This window comes from Cryptomeria japonica, chromosome 5 (assembly GCF_030272615.1).
Source record: "Cryptomeria japonica chromosome 5, Sugi_1.0, whole genome shotgun sequence".
Classification (NCBI taxonomy): Eukaryota; Viridiplantae; Streptophyta; class Pinopsida; order Cupressales; family Cupressaceae; genus Cryptomeria; species Cryptomeria japonica.
The window spans coordinates 124441388-124459477 of record NC_081409.1 but is presented as its reverse complement, the minus strand read 5'-3'; the positions used below and the strand labels follow the sequence as shown (position 1 = coordinate 124459477).

The 18090-nt window shown below is 33.8% G+C and overlaps 1 protein-coding gene across 1 annotated transcript in view; it reads left to right on the top strand.

Annotated features, from left to right (window-relative positions):
• Nucleotides 1-1250: 1250 nt before the first annotated feature.
• LOC131068388 (beta-galactosidase 10) overlaps nucleotides 1251-18090 on the top strand; it is a 44859-nt gene continuing 28019 nt past the window's right edge. Inside the window, exons 1-7 of the mRNA XM_058003567.2 lie at nucleotides 1251-1977; nucleotides 3931-4026; nucleotides 4221-4333; nucleotides 7057-7123; nucleotides 7320-7412; nucleotides 9390-9533; nucleotides 10026-10114. Of these exons, the coding sequence (XP_057859550.2) occupies nucleotides 1795-1977; nucleotides 3931-4026; nucleotides 4221-4333; nucleotides 7057-7123; nucleotides 7320-7412; nucleotides 9390-9533; nucleotides 10026-10114 (785 nt within the window). The 5' untranslated portion in view covers nucleotides 1251-1794. The remainder of the gene's footprint in view (nucleotides 1978-3930; nucleotides 4027-4220; nucleotides 4334-7056; nucleotides 7124-7319; nucleotides 7413-9389; nucleotides 9534-10025; nucleotides 10115-18090) is intronic.

The window sequence follows — 18090 nt, the reverse complement described above, 5'->3', positions numbered from 1 at the left end:
ATAGAATCTCAACTATATCAATATCAATATCAATTGTCAATAATGTAAGTCTTATTCAAATATTAATTTGACATGCTCAAATTTCAACTATATTAATGTTTCATGCCATTATATATATACAAAAATGATTGAAACAATGTAAATAAATAGATTGTATAAAAATAAGACAATAAAAAAACTTCATGAAGAAAATATCAACAAGAATCAAAACATAGCAACAATTTTATTATCTATATTTAATTTTTATTATCATTTATTTATTTTCTTATTAGTCTATATAAATGACATTATTGTTTAAATTTAATTACATTTTCAATGCATTAAATTTTTGTGATAAAATTTCAACTATATCAATATTAATAGTCAATAATGTAAGTCTTATTCAAATATTAATTTGACATGCTCAAATTTCAACTATATTAATGTTTCGTGCCATTGTTTATAAAGCACCTTGATTAGACATTTTTTTACATTTATTAAATAAATTGAAAATCAAAATACAAAATCTTAATTAAACATTTCTTTTACATTTATTAAATAAATAAAAAATAAAAATACAAAACCTTGATTAGACATTTTTTTGTTGGATGTAGCCTCCTCTCTTAAGGAAAGGAATCCAATAGCCGAACATCTTATGACCATTCACTCTTTGCTCATCTAACTCCTTAAAATGATAACTAAAAGTCAATTTAATAAATTTCACATGTACCAACAGTGGTTCATTTGTACTTCGCCTAGTTAAAATTTGTAGGGAATCTTTAAGTAGGTATTGAGGACATCTCTAAATAACCATTTTTTGTTCTTATGTACATAATAGATGGCACAATAGCTATAAACAGTTAAATCACATACTTTAACAACCAATAAAATCCTTAAATGACATTAAAAACAACAATTTCGTTTTATTAAAAACCATGTACCATTTAGAATACATGAATACACAAGATTAGCTAAAAGGATTAGCCCTGCATCATTTAAACATAATAAAAAATAAATAAATCCAGAAGACATTGATACGAGGAACTAACTGGTTTCCAACATGCCAACATTTTCTAAATGTTAAATATGATAATATTTTATCTGTTTTACCTCGGGGAGGACGCCTACAGTAGGCAAGGACTGGACTAGATGATGGCCATTGTAGGATAACACGTTAAAAGACCGTAATTTCGGAGACCACCGTTGAAAACCGTTGTCTTTTGTATCAACTTGTAGTCTTTATTTGCAATTCCCTCTCTTTTAAATCTTGCCTTTAATCTTACCGACAACAAAACAGATTTGGTTGTTTAATTTAATTCTTTGTAACGAGAACTAATCAATGGATTAATCCCTTATTCCTGTTGCAGCCAAAAATCCAATGTCCAAGAATAGCACCTGGATAAAGGAAAAACTGCAGCTCAAGCTGTTCCCACTGCCCCCAAAAGATTTGGGGTGTTACTCAGTGCCAGCTATAAGCCAACCCAGATCATACAGTAAATCAATACCAGACATATTAGAATGTCCGGCAACAATAATTTATTGCCATTGATCGGCTGGCATCAACCCCCTCTTCACCCAATCGCCCCAGTTACCCAAAATCAAGATCACCAAATATTTATTTTTATTTGAGGATTACAACAAATATTTAATTCACCGACTCAATCAATACACCTGAATCTCATCAAAACCAAGACGCACACAAGGCATACGATTCCATAACGTGCTTTGTCTCTTCATTTCTCTCTCTATATAATCTTAGAAATGTGTATATATTAGCATGGGGAAGTGCCCAATAAGCTTGTGTAAGCAATAACAATGGCAACTGTTGCTCAAAGAGCTCCGTTAGTATGCCTGTGTGCCTTAATCATATATGCAGTGGTGGATCTGAAGTGGGTGTATGGTGCAAATGTTTCATATGATCATAGATCTCTTATTATTGATGGCCAGAGGAAACTGCTCATGTCAGCTTCCATTCATTATCCTAGGAGCGTACCTGCAGTGAGTTTCTCTGTTCTGTGTTCTCCACACTTCCATAGAATATGTAAACTGTTCTGCGAACATGAAATCCAATGCCACTGCTAACATAAAAAATTAGTTGTCATGACTTATGATTAAAACCCACTTCATAAAGTACGCTATGTCATTGTTAATATACAGTTCAATGGTAGCTCTGCTTCCTGCTCAGTTTTGTATATCAAGTCTAGACTAGAGGCGGGTGAGTGAATACATTGGTATGCTTAATACATTGTTAATATACAGTTCAATAGTTTTGTATATCAAGTCTAGACTAGACAGACTATTAGACAAGTGATTAGCCCACATTGAGATACTTTATTATAATGCAAATGTTTTCAATGGCCTAATAGTTTGTTTGGGTGTTTTTATTAGTCTAACTTTTGTACACCGTTTCATGAGATAGCTTGTGGTAGCCCAGTAGCAATGTTGGCTGTTTTAATTAGTTAGTTCAGCACTCTGCTATGAGATAGTTTCTGGTATTCACTGAATATAGACAGTCATGGAAAACTAAAAGGCTTCTTAAGCACAAGAATGATGATGATGATTTAATGCCCTTTGCTATGGGATGGTTTCTGACATTCACTGAATATAGACAGCCATGGAAATTTGAAAAAGGCTTCTGGATGACAAGAATGATAATGGTTGCCTTTTGGCCAGATACAAAACTGTGATTCAAGCCTTGATACTTAGCTGCTTTTCACAATGAATGATTTTGTATGGGTTGAGTACACATTCGAGTATCTGTGATCGCAGTGATTGTGCTGGACTCCTGGTGGAATTAATTAGAAAAGGAGGAGTCTGAGTTTATTTTGTCTAGATTGCTAGCATGTTTGATGAACCCATGATCAGGAATTTGACTGTCAATCATGTTCATTGGTTCCGACAAGAAAACACTGGTGTCGAATTGGTCTCACCGGCATGTGCTTTTAGTACTAAATATTGTTGTATAGTCCAACTGTACGTTTATGTATGTGTTGTCATGGTGCTGGTTCTTGACCTGCCTACTCTTTCTTGAACTTCTTAGATGTGGGGGATCCTAGCTTGCGTACATTACTAGCATAATCGATGGAACTACGAACAGGAGTTTGGCTGTCATTTAAATGCATTAGTTTGAACATGTATGCAATGGTGTTTCGGCTCTAATTGGTCTTATAGCCCGTAGTTTACTAAATTTCAACTTTGGCCTAAAACTCAGACTGATTCACTTTTTATATTGAATTAAACAAAAATAAGACTTCAGACTGATATTTGGTGGGCAATCTTATTTGCAAATGGACGTTGTGGCCTGCTGGAGTTTAAAACCTTTATATTTTCTTTCCTTGGAGACCTTGGGTCTTATATTACATACAGTCTACAACCAGACCGAACAAGGAAGAGAGAGAAATTAAATTGTCGTCTTAGGGATATAAGCTTCTCGTGGCACAAACAATTTGATGAACCTATTACCATTGTATGTATGATATACCTGAGTCACATGGTCGTATGAGAAATACTATCTGGACAGATTTATCGAACTTACTGGGCAAGCAAAGAAAACATGGAATACAAAATAAGTATGTCAGGACTAGAAAACTCTTATGGTGCAAGCAACTAATTAAATCTAATAATATATGAAGTCATGACAGATCACATAATGTTATGGGAAGTACCAATTGATCTCGAATATATTGGACTGACTGCACAGGAAAAGAAAGGGAGAAATAGATGTCTATGCTAGGGCTGCAAATTTCTTATCTATCACACAAGCAACTTAACAAATCTAATACAGTGGCATGATAAAACCGATTTACATGAAGTAAACCTTACTCTCAGGTTTATTAATATTCTGTGAGTAGTAAATTTAAGGTTGTAGTGTGAGGAGAAGTTTTCCAAGTTTACTTTTTATAAATCAGTATAGGTTGTAGTTTGTACTGATTAGCAGTGTGGGTGGGACAGATGTGGCCAGATTTGATTGCGAAAGCCAAGGAAGGAGGAATTGATGTGATCGACACTTATGTGTTCTGGAATGGGCATGAACCTAAAGAAGGCACCGTAAGTTTCATTCCTTATCTACTGCACAAATAATAAATAGTAAATACTAGTTCGACACTTAACATCTGTTCTTCAAATATGTATTTACTATTTTATGCACCATGTGTTTGAGTTTCTTTTGCTGCAAGCTTGACTCTTTCACACTAACTGCAGTTTGATAAAATAGTTAACTTTTTATATATGTGATTGTGCAGTATTACTTTGAAGACCGTTTTGATCTGGTCAAGTTTGTGAAGATTGCTCAGCAGGCAGGGCTTTATGTGAATTTGAGGATTGGTCCGTTTATTGCAGCCGAATGGATTTTTGGGTTTGTGTTTCTGCCTTTTGCACTCATGCATCGTTATTCTCTTTCAGGATAGGTTGACTGAAGACCAAGAATGCAGTATTTTTGGGTTTGTGTTTCTGCCTTTTGCACTCATGCATCGTTATTCTCTTTCAAGATAGGTTGACTGAAGACCAAGAATGCAATATGCAACTTTAGTGTAACAATTCACAACAAATTTCAGATTAAGCTCCCATTGAAGCATTGTAAATTTATGCAGATAATAGTTAATACATATTTTGGAAGTTCGCTACTGACAACTTCAGTTAGATCAAGGCTACTCCATTGGAGGATGCACAACTTTGTCTTATTGAATCCTCCATCTCCTAACCAATAAACTGGAGACTCTTGCAACTAGAAAACATGCCCGTTCTGCTAAACTAGGAGAGAGCCTAATAACCAAAATAGATTACTTTTTTGGAGGCGTCAGTCAATACAAATTTGTAGTGATTCTATTTTCCTGGGTTTAGGTTAAGAGGGTGAACATGATAGGGTTTCATTGAGTTTGTGAGACTAAATACAGTTTTTTTGGATATTTTTTGAGAGCACTGGGTGGAGACTTCCAAGCATTGCTGGTGAAATGGAGTACTCTTGAATGTCCATGTCCATAAGAGACAAAACAAAGGCATTCTGAGCATATTGCTGGGATGTATGTACCACATGTGATATTTATTCCAGATGAGGATGCTAAGTGAAATCATATGCTAAGCAAAACTCTCCCAAACCATCTGACATCATATTGAGAACATGATTATTTTACACAACTTTTGATATACTTTATGCTTGCAAAGAATACTCTTATTATCTAGTGCAAAAATACATGCTACAGAGATTGTCAGGTGGAATGCCTGCCACACAGTACCAGTGTCCTCAATGATACATGTGGAGTCTCCCTACTGACAACCTCAGTTAGATCAAGGCTACTCCTGCACGACTTTGTCATATTGAATCCTAATCAATAAACTGGAGATTCCTGCAACTAGAAAACATGCCTGTTCTGCTAAATTAGGAGATGAACCTAATACATACACACAACACAGACACACACACATCCTACAGGAAAAGCTAATTGTATTTGGCATGACCTTCAATGCCATGGGCTCATAAGCAGTTGCTTTTTATAAAAACTGTACATAGACCCATCTAATTTGATAATTATTCTTTTATCAGCTCAATAAAATTGGAGTTTCTGCCATGTTAAGTGTTTCTAAAATATCATTAATGGGATAGACTGAGTGTAGTTTTTTATACTTAGGTTATTCCTTCAATGACACATTTCAGATGAGCAGTCACTTTTTGGATGAATTATTTTCATGAGTTTGAATGGTCCACTCTGCACTCTTTCTGTCGCATGACGTTCACATGGGCAAAGCAGTGAGATAAAAACTAGTGATATAAATCTATGTATAGTATCAACAATTGTTGTCTCTGGCGACCATGACTTTCCAGGAGGTTATCCATCCCAACACAACTCTGGCCCAAGTATGCTTGACTTTCTAACCTGTTTACAAAGCATATGGCAAATGCTATGCCTTTTAAGCCATTTATTTTAAGCTAAGTTACCAGTTAAGGTTCAAAGAACCCGGTATGCCGGTACGGCAAAATTTTGAAAAGGGGTTTGCGTTTGTTTGAGTTCGTTAGTACAAAAACATGTAAACTTTTTTATATATATATATTTTGATATTTGTGAAGCCTATAAGCATGAATTAAAATTTGCATGTCACATAGCATCATATAAACAACAAAACAAACATAAGCTTGTAATCATAGCATCATGATGATACTATAATAGCATCATATACATCAAGTTTAATATCAAAATGACAAAATATTCAAGTATCATTGTTTCAACTTTCAACAATATAAGGTTTAATCATCAAATGGATCATCTAATTCATTCTCCTCCTCCTCCTCCTCCTCATTGACATTGACATTGACATTAGATGAGCCAATGCCACTTTTAGAGGTGAAATGAGTGAATATAATGTTTTAGAAGTCACTTTTAGGGTATAAGTTTCACTTGTTAGCAGGCAGAATTAAAAAAAAAATTAAATTTTGCATATAATTTGCTTTTTTGGGCCGCCCAGTGCCCGGGTTCGCTTGGGTTCAACCAGGGACGAACCACCTCTGGGTTTTTCGAACCTTGGTCGAACCCAGTCTGAACCGGACCCGAGGCATGAACCCGTTCGAACCAGGACCGGTACAAAGGGGGTCCAAGGGCTAACGCGGTAACTTAGATTTTAAGTCTCGCAAGCTTTTTCTTTTTAAAATTTTAAATGAAATTGGAGTTTCTGCTGTGCAACAATATTTCCAGAAATCAATGTTTGGGTTTAACATCATGTAGTTTCTAAAACTCAAGTGATTAAATGATCCTTTCAATGATACAATTCTCATGAGCTATCATTTGACCTTGATCGATTCTTATAAGTTTGAATGGTCCCAGTGGCATTCATTCCACTAGATGATGCTCATAAGGTTGAAGTGGTGGGATTAAAACTAGTGAAATGAACCATCACATATTGATAGGATCCTTTGCATCATTAGGATTTACTCTTTGGTGTTGTACAATCATGCTGTCTAGAATTGGATTTTCTTGTTCCTATAATCATATTTCTCTAGGCAGAGCTAGATTATTATTCTTCGTATGCATGGATTTGTACTACAGAAAATGCCTTTTAAGTTGATTAGATGTTAATTTTGCATTGCAGAGGGATACCAATTTGGCTTCATTATGTACCTGGGACAGTTTTTCGAACAAATAATGAGCCTTTTAAGGTTTGGATGTAAATGAACAACAAATTTTTGGATTTGTTTCAATTTAGATAGCTGGCTTGTTTGAGAAGGAACACACTAGATGACAAGGAATTGGAACAAACAATTTTTTTCGTTTTTTAGTTTGCCTGAAATTTTTATTTTATTCACATACATGTTTCTGATCTGTTCACCACATATATGCTTTTGATTTGTTCAGAGATACATGGAAAAATTCACTACATATATTGTCGATCTGATGAAGCATGAGAAACTTTTTGCATCACAGGGTGGTCCTATAATTTTATCACAGGTCTCTCTCTCTCTTTCTCTCTCTCTCTCTCACTCTCTCTTTCTCTCTGTGCCACAATGTCACACATACAACCTAGACTCACTCTCACAGACAACTGCTCAGATGTACATGGGCAGGATACCCTCTATGTTTTGTGTTGATTTTGCATATATTTAAGTGTTCATGTTATTTGCTTGAACTTTTTCTTTCTTTCAGGTTCCTTGGACTGTTAATTCGGTAACATTTATGGAAGTCTGAATGTATCAGTATTTGTGGCTAATTATTAGAAAATAATGGCACTAGCTTGTTTGAATTTCTCTGTATTGTACACTAGTTGTTTGTAGTGCCCCCGCCCTTATGCAACAACTGAATGTTTTGTCAACATTTCCTAAAGAATTGTGCTATAAGCTTATCAATTACTAATGGATTTTGAGCTCAGTTTACAAGGCGGAATCAAATCCTGAGTCATATATCACTGAATCAAGTGTATGAGATAGAATCTATCTTTATATTTAACAAGGCTTCATAGAGTTGCCTAGAATCATTGAAAATGCTTTAAGCTATTACTATAGAAAGCTTGTTTAACATTATAAATACAAAATGATTGTCTAAAATTTGGGATGAATGCACAGACAAAATTTTTGTTTGGACCTTCATAGAGCTAGCAGCATATGACAGGATTAGCAACGACAGTGTTAAAATTGGATGAGTCACTATCTATCTGACCGGTGGACCCTGCTTGTTATCTGCAAAAAAGTAGTGTAAATTTTCTTTGGATTACTAATATTTGTTAGTTATGTCTCAATTCCAAGGGATTTACAAAATATTGCTCCTTCACACAACTTATATAATCATTACTAGTTTTGGGGTTTGTATTTGCTGATAGCCTTCTATGAAGAAGATATATCATATAGCAATCCTCGTGGATTAAAATAATTTTACTTGTGATCTACTTGATTTAAAATGGTGCTAAAACACTGTATACTTGTTAAAGTCCATACTCGCTTAAGGCACTTATGTCATCCGCAGAATATCATCTTTGCTAATTTCTTCCTTTTTTAGTGGTCTTGTAAATGACCGCCTACCTCTGAATGAATAAGGACTCTTCATCCAATAAAATGGTAGGCATTAAAAAAACTATTAGTGAGTGAAAGTGGAACGGGATATCCTATAAATATAGATTGTGTTCTTGGGTTCAATTGCTTTATAGTTCAATTATTTATAGGTTCCATTAATACATAAAATTTATAAATCTTGAATCTGGGTTCTTGATTGTGGTCCACCTTCTACCTGATATATAATTTGGTCTTGCTCAATAACACTACAATTTGGCTTCTATCTTTTCTTTTATTGGGCATAGATGAGGGTTTTTTGGCATTCCGCAATCATTTGAGCACAAATGGGCTCAATTCCTTGTGTACTAGAGCATGGGTTAGTCAAGGGAATTGGACTCAAATGCTTTTGTTGGGTTTGAGTTCTCTCCTTTAATGAATGAAAGCTCCACTTCAAGAAATTGTTTCCTTTCCAATTAATATCATGTCATTGCTTTGAGAGAAAGAATTTTGAATTCTAATTTTGTTGAAGAACTAGATCTAGATTCTATCATTTCTAGTCGCTTGAAATTTATTTCCAGCATAATATACAAAACCACATTTCAATTCTTTCAAAGTTTCATTTTCATTGATGGTACAAAACTCCAATACTAAAATTTGTAATGATCAACTGTTGAACTGGAGGCTATAAGCCCCTTTTGACTGAATCATATTCACCATTCAACATCTGGTGAGCTGAAAATGTGTTTGCTCCTTTTTAGGAGGGGACTACATGGTTATTTGACAGTTCTCATGTTTTTTATGCCTTCTTGACAGCTGTAGGACATAGATAAGGTTGGCCAGATTTCAATTCTATATTAGTTACTGGTTGGTTTGCTATTACAAATTTTGTATAGATCTATTGTTTAATGTGATTCTGATAGATCTTATGCACTCCATTTGACAGATAGAAAACGAGTATGGTGATATGGAAAGTAATTATGGAGAAGGTGCAAAGCCATATGCAATGTGGGCAGCAAAGATGGCCTTGTCACAGAATATAGGTGTGCCTTGGATAATGTGCCAACAATATGATGCTCCTGATCCAGTGGTAAATGACCATTTCAAATATTTTCCTTTAGAAGCAATATATTTTGTGTGCTTATCATAATTTTAGTATTATTTAAGGAAATTAAAAATTGCATGGGGTTTATCGTCCAGTATATATATTGCAGGAGGACATGTATGAATTGTCTATTGATTGTAGAATAATAAAAACTATTCCAACTAAAAAACTAGAGACATCTGTTGTTTAATCCTGACATTGTAAAAACTAACACTACAATAGCTTTCGAAACTGTGATGAGCAAATTAACAATAATGCCAAGAATGTGGCTTGACAAATTGATTATTTGGAGTTCGAATAGAGTGGAACTTCTTGCTGGAAATGATCATAAATAATTTGTCAGTGTTTTCATGTATTATGATTTATAAAATATCTGCAGCTGCCATTATCTAGCAGAAATAATGCTTTTACTCTCAAGGATTTTACTTTCAACTAAATAATTCTCAGTACTTGATATATTTATGCTGTGCTCTGCAGATAAATACTTGCAATCAGTTTTACTGTGATCAGTTTACGCCCAACTCTTACAGTAAGCCTAAAATGTGGACAGAGAACTGGCCTGGTTGGTAGGTACTCAATGATGATTCTCTGTGGAAATACATTTCATTTGTTTGCTTTTTCTACAATTTTTTTTTTCTATAGAGAGTAATCTTTAAAAGTTCTTTTTTAACATGATATATACCATGGCTTTCCAAATTGTGAATCCACTATAGATTAAGATGTCTTGCCTGTCTGTATTTCCAAGGTTTTCTTTTGGCCTGTATTTCACCGTATATGTTTGGCACAATTGCTAAAAGTGGTGGTCCTCCTTACCTCACTTGATTGACAGTCTTTTTCTGATATATATATAACGAAAATTATTATTATTTTTAGACATGGCTGGAATTGATTACGTGTCTAGTTTACATGGCTGTTTGAAATGTAGAGCACACAAGGCCTCAGAAGCCTGTGTTTTAAGTAGGGTCTATAATGTATGAAGAGCTGATTACTGATCTAGAATGTTTTCTTAATAAACATAACTGTTAGATATTAGATGAGAACATAGTACAAAAATGCACTTTAAGAGTCTGCCAAAAGAAGAGTTGTCAAAATTTCGCTGACCTTATCAAAGATGCATTCCTTTTCCAGCATAGCTTTGGTTTCTTAACCACTTTTAATTTAACCTTTGTTTCCTTTGCTTTCTTTCTTAGAGAAGGAGAAAAACTAAAAAGTCCTTATGTTCCAAAATTTTGGGTTGGTGAAATGCTGAAGATGTGTGCTTGCTAAGTTACTTTCATGTCTTGGGGTCCTTTACCCTTGTACTTGTCAAATAAAGAAGCACTTTAGTGGCCCAAAAGATGCGTATTATTGTTTCACAAGAATGTTTATGATATAAAAGGGACATTTTAGAAATAGAATTTAATTATAATGTGGAGTTATTAAAGTTGGAACAATTTAACACTGATATGTTAATCAAGGAAGGCCCTTAATTAAAGGAGCAATATTAAAAAGATTCGAAATGGGTTTAAAGTTATAAGGATTTTCAAAAGCAATTGAGTGTCATATATATTAGAGGCCTTGAGATTGAACCATATAGAAAAATGTGGGAGTATAAAATGTATTAGTTTGCTTTTTTTAAGTGAAAAGATTTACTATAGGTTTTTGCCATAAATATCTATGCTTAAACTATGAGTTGCAATATACATGAACAATTGGAATTACAAATCATATTGATGAACAATATAGAGAGAGTAATGCTTGTATTGTTTAGGTAATGTTCAATACAATGCTTTCTATTAGAGTGAGGACTTGTCATAAACTCAATGCCCTTATCTTGACAATGGAATTGCCATTTCGACGATCAACAATTGTTGATCTATCTATTCAAAACTACCATGTAAAATAAATGGTCTAAGTCAACAATTAATCACAAACATAATGAAGTAGACACAAAAAATTATAATAATTATAACATATAATTGTCTACATTTATCCCCCTCCACAAAGAAGTTGGAGTCACATTTGACACAACTTATAAATACAATGAAGCAAAAGGAGCAACAAAAGCCAAGGATTTGAAGAAAATGCCCCTAGAGGTACATTTTCTCCTATAGCATGACGAAGTTATCCCACTAATCATAGTTGCTTCACTATAGCTAAATGTATGTATACTTCCATTGTGCAATTTCTTGAGATAATGCTCAACTATAATCTCTTATTCTCAACAAATTTTGACCAAATGCTTAGTCCCTTGGAGTTTTCCCTTGAAATGATTTTGATACTATTTGCTCAATCTTAGTTACTATTGTCCTCAATTGATTCAACTCTTGCTTGTACTCAATATCTTTAGTAGTATTTCCCTAAGTGAGTTGAGTCTACTAAGAATGTTGCTTTGAAAGTGGGTTCCTTGCTCTAAGTCAACTCATGAGGCCTTAGTAGAAAATATGACTTGGGTATCCACATTTGAGTGTCAATGGTACTCAAACAAAGTGGTTTTTGACATCAAATATTGATAGTGAGATTGATGCTCATTAGATTGTATGGTTTTGGACTCTTGAATATATTGGAGCAATAGAAAGATAAGACTTGATTGCTAATTTTTGTCGAGAGCAAGACATCCCATGTGTCCTACTTGGGCCAATCATAGTGCACCAAAATATGTACAAACTCAAATTCAGTCTTATTCTACAAATTTCTTGATGTGAGCTACTTCATCTAGGGTTAAGAGAGCATGATTATGCCAAACAAAGAAGTCCATGGTTCACAAAAATATGCACAAACTCTAAGTGACAATATTCTTCTACAAATCTTGGATATGAGCCTCTACAAATCTTGGATATGAGCCTCTTCACCCATGATCTAGGGAAAGTGATAGTCAATTATTTAATTACATTTATTTCATTATGTTGGCAATATCCAACATAACTTAAAGGAAATAAAAATTATCTCATGGATAACATTATGTAGGCAAGGAAATTGAATGGAATTAAGTTCCTTGGTAGGGGATGAAGGATTATTGGGTCTTGCTTGTGAAGTTATAGGTGAAGAGTTGAACTCTCGTACTTGACATTTATGTGCTCATGGGGGCACTTGTATTGGCTTGCATGTCACCTTCTCTAGATATCAAGTCTTGCATTTTGTAATCAAATAAGCAACAATGGGTGAAGAGGGTGGATATTTTGTAATCAAATAAGCATCAATGGACGAAGAGGGTGGATAGAAGGAATTTCCAAGATGGATTTGACTAGTGCATCCAATTGGTCTAGCTGATCCTCAATGTGGTATGTATCATCATTGTTCAAACAAGGTGAGGTAGGATTGGTGGAATTTTGCTTGCCACTTTTTAATGTGTTCATACACGTTGGGAAAAAGATAGTTGATAATTTGTTTATAAAAATCATATTCTAGAACATCATAGCTAGGCTTTTTCTTGTTTGTCCAATGTATGATGCTCTAGATAGAAATGCAATGATTGTAATTGATAAAGGCCATACATTGAAAGTTGTTGGTCATACAATATAGGAAAGTGATCCTAGTATGGTGTAATAAACTTACTAGGGTGTATAGAAGGAATATTAGAGTATATAGATGGAATATGTTGTTTGACAAGAACAATGTAGTGTATGATGTGAAGTGTGAACAATAGGTTATATGGTTGGAGAACACATAAATTGAAGTTTGAACTAGAAGCTTAATATTTAGGGCTGTAAGTGTAGTGATGGCTTAAAAAGATAAAGAAACTTAAGGTACATGTACTTCAGCCTCAATATTGTAGCCAAAATAAGAATAGAAAATAAGATATGGCTTTTGCTATGCTTGCCATTGCTTGAGAAGGTTGGATAATTCCAGAATAAGTAACAATTGCATCTTTGAGGATGATTCAAACATCCTTGCATTTAGGTGTTACTATTTTGAAGTTGCTTGCTTGAAGGGCACCCAAAAAAGGTGGAACAGACTTCTAAAAGTAATCCCATGCTCGTGAGCGAAACTCTTAATTGGGAAGTTTACTTGCCATGCAATATAGGGGAGGTCGATAAATTTGAGGACTACGAATTGAAGATAGCTGATAGCTTTATGAAAGGTCATTGTGGATAAAGTTCTTAGAATTTTCTATTTTAGTGTCTGAATTTGAGCCTTGTTAGGAAAGCCATTGTTTAGGAAGATTCATTCTTGTGTAATTGTGATGAAACCACATTTCCTGAAAATATTCGATTTCTTGAAAATGACATAAAAAATGTTTACTACAAAATATACACTATCAAACTACAAGTTGCAATTAAAAAATGTTGTAATTGGAAATAGAAATCTTACCAATCAAAAATCTACAAAGCATATAGAGAATCATTCTTTTATTGACTGTGTATTTTTTAATACAATGCTCACTTGCATACAGAGCACTTGTTGGGAAATCAGTATGCTTGCCCTGACAATATAATACTATTTGTAGGATTAACAATGTTTGTTTAAGACAACCATTCATCTAATTGTTGATAACCACATTGTATAGTGCACCACGTAAGCCTACAATTGATAAGAATATAACAAAATTTTCACAAAACATTTATTAGTGCTGAGATATAACTTTTGACAATAAGATTATCCAAATTGGAGCGAGTCTGACTAGAAAAAGTGTGATAGATATAATTGATAATGGGGAACTTTAATAATCTCCTCAATGCTCAAGATTTTTGCCTCCAAATTCCATAGTTGATCCCCAAAACTTTTGAGAAAACATTCCAGATTGCTTAATGGCACATATTGTTAATAGGATATAGGATAGAGATAAATCTTTATATACAACATCTTAAGATGATACATCAAGGCGCATACAATTGTTTAGGTGAAAATACATCTGCTGGACATGTCAAATATAGGAAAATCATTGAATGGTGGTTTTACCATAACTTGGTCAAATAATGTCAAGACACCTTGAATTTTCCACAAGAGAATCTAGACAATAAAGTTGATGTATCTATTCTAAAAATTCATAAAACACAATATTTTAATATTCTATTAAATTACAAGATACCTCTTACAAAGAGGTTCATCTCCTTATTTAGAGAATGGAGGATGAAACAATGCAAAAGGATGAACATGACATGACTCACCCAACACTGAAATAGCAAACTAAAAAATAGAAAAAATAACTTGTAACTAAGGTGACTATGTTACACTAGGTAGAACCCCATCAAGCTGTCTCGAACCTTCGTTAAGGTGTAGGACCTAAGTCAAATTTCCAAGTTCTTGGATTACCACTTCCCCAAATCACGGACCTCTTGATCCATTGGACAACAATCCATGTTGATCTACACTTGGGTTCCATTAAGTTGTCTCATAACCCTTACAAGGATATGACTCCCAAGCTAACTAGGCAACCATCCATTTTGAGCATTATCTACATTGAATTCCTACTTGTCTTCAAAGTTTTAGCTTCTTAAAATATGTTCAATTCATCTTGGCATAGTAATCCTTAGCTTTTTTAGCAATGCATTTGGAAGACCTTGAAACATGGTGAAAAAGTGTGTCAGCATTAGCTTCTAGAAATGCCTCAGTACATTTTACTTCATGATATCCATATTGAAAGTGCATGGCTGTCAACCTTTTAAGTCTGCTCCATCTTTGTTGCATCACTGCAATGGGACCTATAGTCTTAGCCATTGTAGTGACCGTAGATCAAAACTCAACTTGCCCACAATACTTTGATAGAAAATCTTCCATAAATAGCCCAAGAAAATAAATAATGAAATCTTGTGCCTTGGCTTTAAAACCTTAATCAAATCCTCCGCACAAAAAAGATGGCAAAGTAAACCCTAGTTGTTGCATTTATTTTTCCTTGGCCACAAATTTGATGAGCCCTAGGTGTGAGTTTCACAAAAAACCTTAGAATTTGTCACATTGTAAAAAAAATGATTAAAGCCCTAGCCATGACTGTTGAAAATGTTGTGCGATTTTCTTTCTTCTAAAAAATTGCCATGATTTTCTTTTGTGGGAGGCATGAATTGCAGATGTAAACCGCACGATTTTTTTTCTAAAAAAAATTCATGTGATTTTGCAAATAAAAACTGAACCCATGAATCATGGTGTGTGAGATTTGAAATAAAACAGCATGATTTCTCACTCTAGACCTAGCTGTTGATTTTCAGAACTAAACTTCACAATTTTCTAATAAAATATTGGTGATTTCTTGATAACCACATTGTATAGTGCACTACGTAATCCTACAATAGAGCTGGTAATCCTATGCCTTATTTTTCTAGAAAATGAAGCTACAAAAGATTTGTACACATAGAGAGATACACGCACATATACACACATACATACACATATACATTGGTTTTGAAAATATTGAATAAAGAAAGCTTAGATAAAGAAATTGTTTTGTAAGAGAAAATTTGACAAAATAAAATAACGATCTCAAGATTAAAGAATTAAAATCAGGAATTATTGGCTGAAGATAAAATTTTGAAGGAAAAATGTGAAACTATGAAGCAAGGTTCAACAGAAGTTTATCCAAAAAAGGTTGATGTATTATAACTTATTTAACAAAGCATAATTAAGTTATAACTATGAAATGCAACACATGAATGATAGAAACTCCAGCTGAAACTGCATTGTAATTATCAACATAGAGCATGTAGAATGGAAAATTAACAAGTATTTGGGTTCATTGCAATTGATGAAGTAGTTGTTGCTATTGTAAAGATCCTTGACAATAAACTAAAAATGAAGGATGAGTGTCTAAGATTCTCTCTGAAATACTTAATAAAGCCGAAACATATTGCCAACCTAAGCACACAAGTGGCTGTTTTTGACAATCTATGGGTATCCACATCATCATGAGAAAGAATAAGGTTTTGACTCTTGTCAAAACAGATGTTATTTGCCAAAGTAACATACAGATATGGATATAGCTTGGGATTAGTTTCACTCATACTTTTTTCAAATGTGATGTCTCTTTAATTTGATTTTAGATGAATTCAATGCATTAGTGCACCTTCAAATTTCAATTTTCTGTTTATCATGTATCTTTGTGAGTTTTGCAAGGCATGGGGAGCTTGTGATACCATTAATAATTAGTTATTGAGCTTTGTATCTTTAGCAAGGGTTGCGTTTCTTCAAATAAGTCTGTTTGTATTCTATGTTATTGTATGCTACTAACATCCATCCTATTCATTCCTTTGTTCAATATATTTACCTGTTGAGATGTTTGTACATTATTTAATGTAATAACATGCAAGTATATTTTGGTCATCTTATTTCAAGAGCCTAAAAAACAACACATACCAAAAGCTGAGGCATGGATGAGCAACAAAAGATGCACATGCTTAACATGGAATTAGTTATTTGTAATGACAAGAGCCAGATCAGTGGTAAGGGGTAACTAGATAACTACAGCAGGGTGAGATAATGATGAGGATCAACAATGCATAGACTAACCAAGTGGATGTTGATTGGCCAATCATCCTATAGGTAGGTCAGCAGATTTGTATACGAGACTGTGAAGAAGCAAAAATTTCAGGGAAAATACTGAGATGGTGAGAGTGGGGTCAAACCTGCCCCCAAACTCTGAGGAAGGAGGCTAAAGGGTTTGGATATCTGACTGGGTGGATTGGTTGTAAAAGAGTCATATCTGGTCGATGTGATATGGATTGCAAATGTTGATAAATGCGTGTATACATATGCTTGAGCGATTGATACAACTACTGAGCATAGTGATAGAATAAAGGAGCATAACAATTGTAAAGGTAGCTGATAGATAGATGCATTAACATTCTTTTCTATAAGTCAGTACATCTTAAATTACATCAACAGGTAATTGAAAATAAACTAACTACATGATGTTGTCTGTTAAGTATATATATTTTTAATTCAATGATGTATCATGTTACAAATACAAGTTGTGTTATGTTATATTATTTTTTTGAGGGTTTATTTATTCTAACTAATAATATCTTGTTATTAGTTGTTTTGTCCCTTTAGGAATAAGCTTTTCCAATGAAAATTTAACATACTTTTCTTTCTTTCTATTTGTCTCTGTAAGATACTGAGGAAAATTGATTATGGCATATTTTAGTGTTTGTAGTCAGCCATGATGCCGCTAGTTTTTGTGTTGCAAACTGTTCTCATGGTTAAGCATGTTAACATTTTGCGGTTAAGAGATATTAACTGGTTTTGGTTTCACTCTTGCTTTGTTTTTTCTTTTTCTTTTATAATTAGTTATATTTGTAGCCTAGGATCTCCTTCCCGTGGTTCTTCTCTATTGTAACTAGCTATACATTCAAGTTCCATTGACCTACTTTGGTCATCTATGGACTCTGATATAATTTTGTCCTTTCTGGCACATTCTCTTAATCACACAGATCTTGATAAGTTAATTTTAAGATGGGTTTGATGTATAATTATCCTTTGTTTTTCCATGTAGGCAAATAAGTTGGTTTATATTAGATAGCAATTTTTGACATACTAGGTAATTTTTTTAATATAATTTCAGTTTCTGACATAACAGAATCTCGTTAGATTAAAAATCCATTGAAGGCATGAGGCAACCAAATCTTCTAATGTA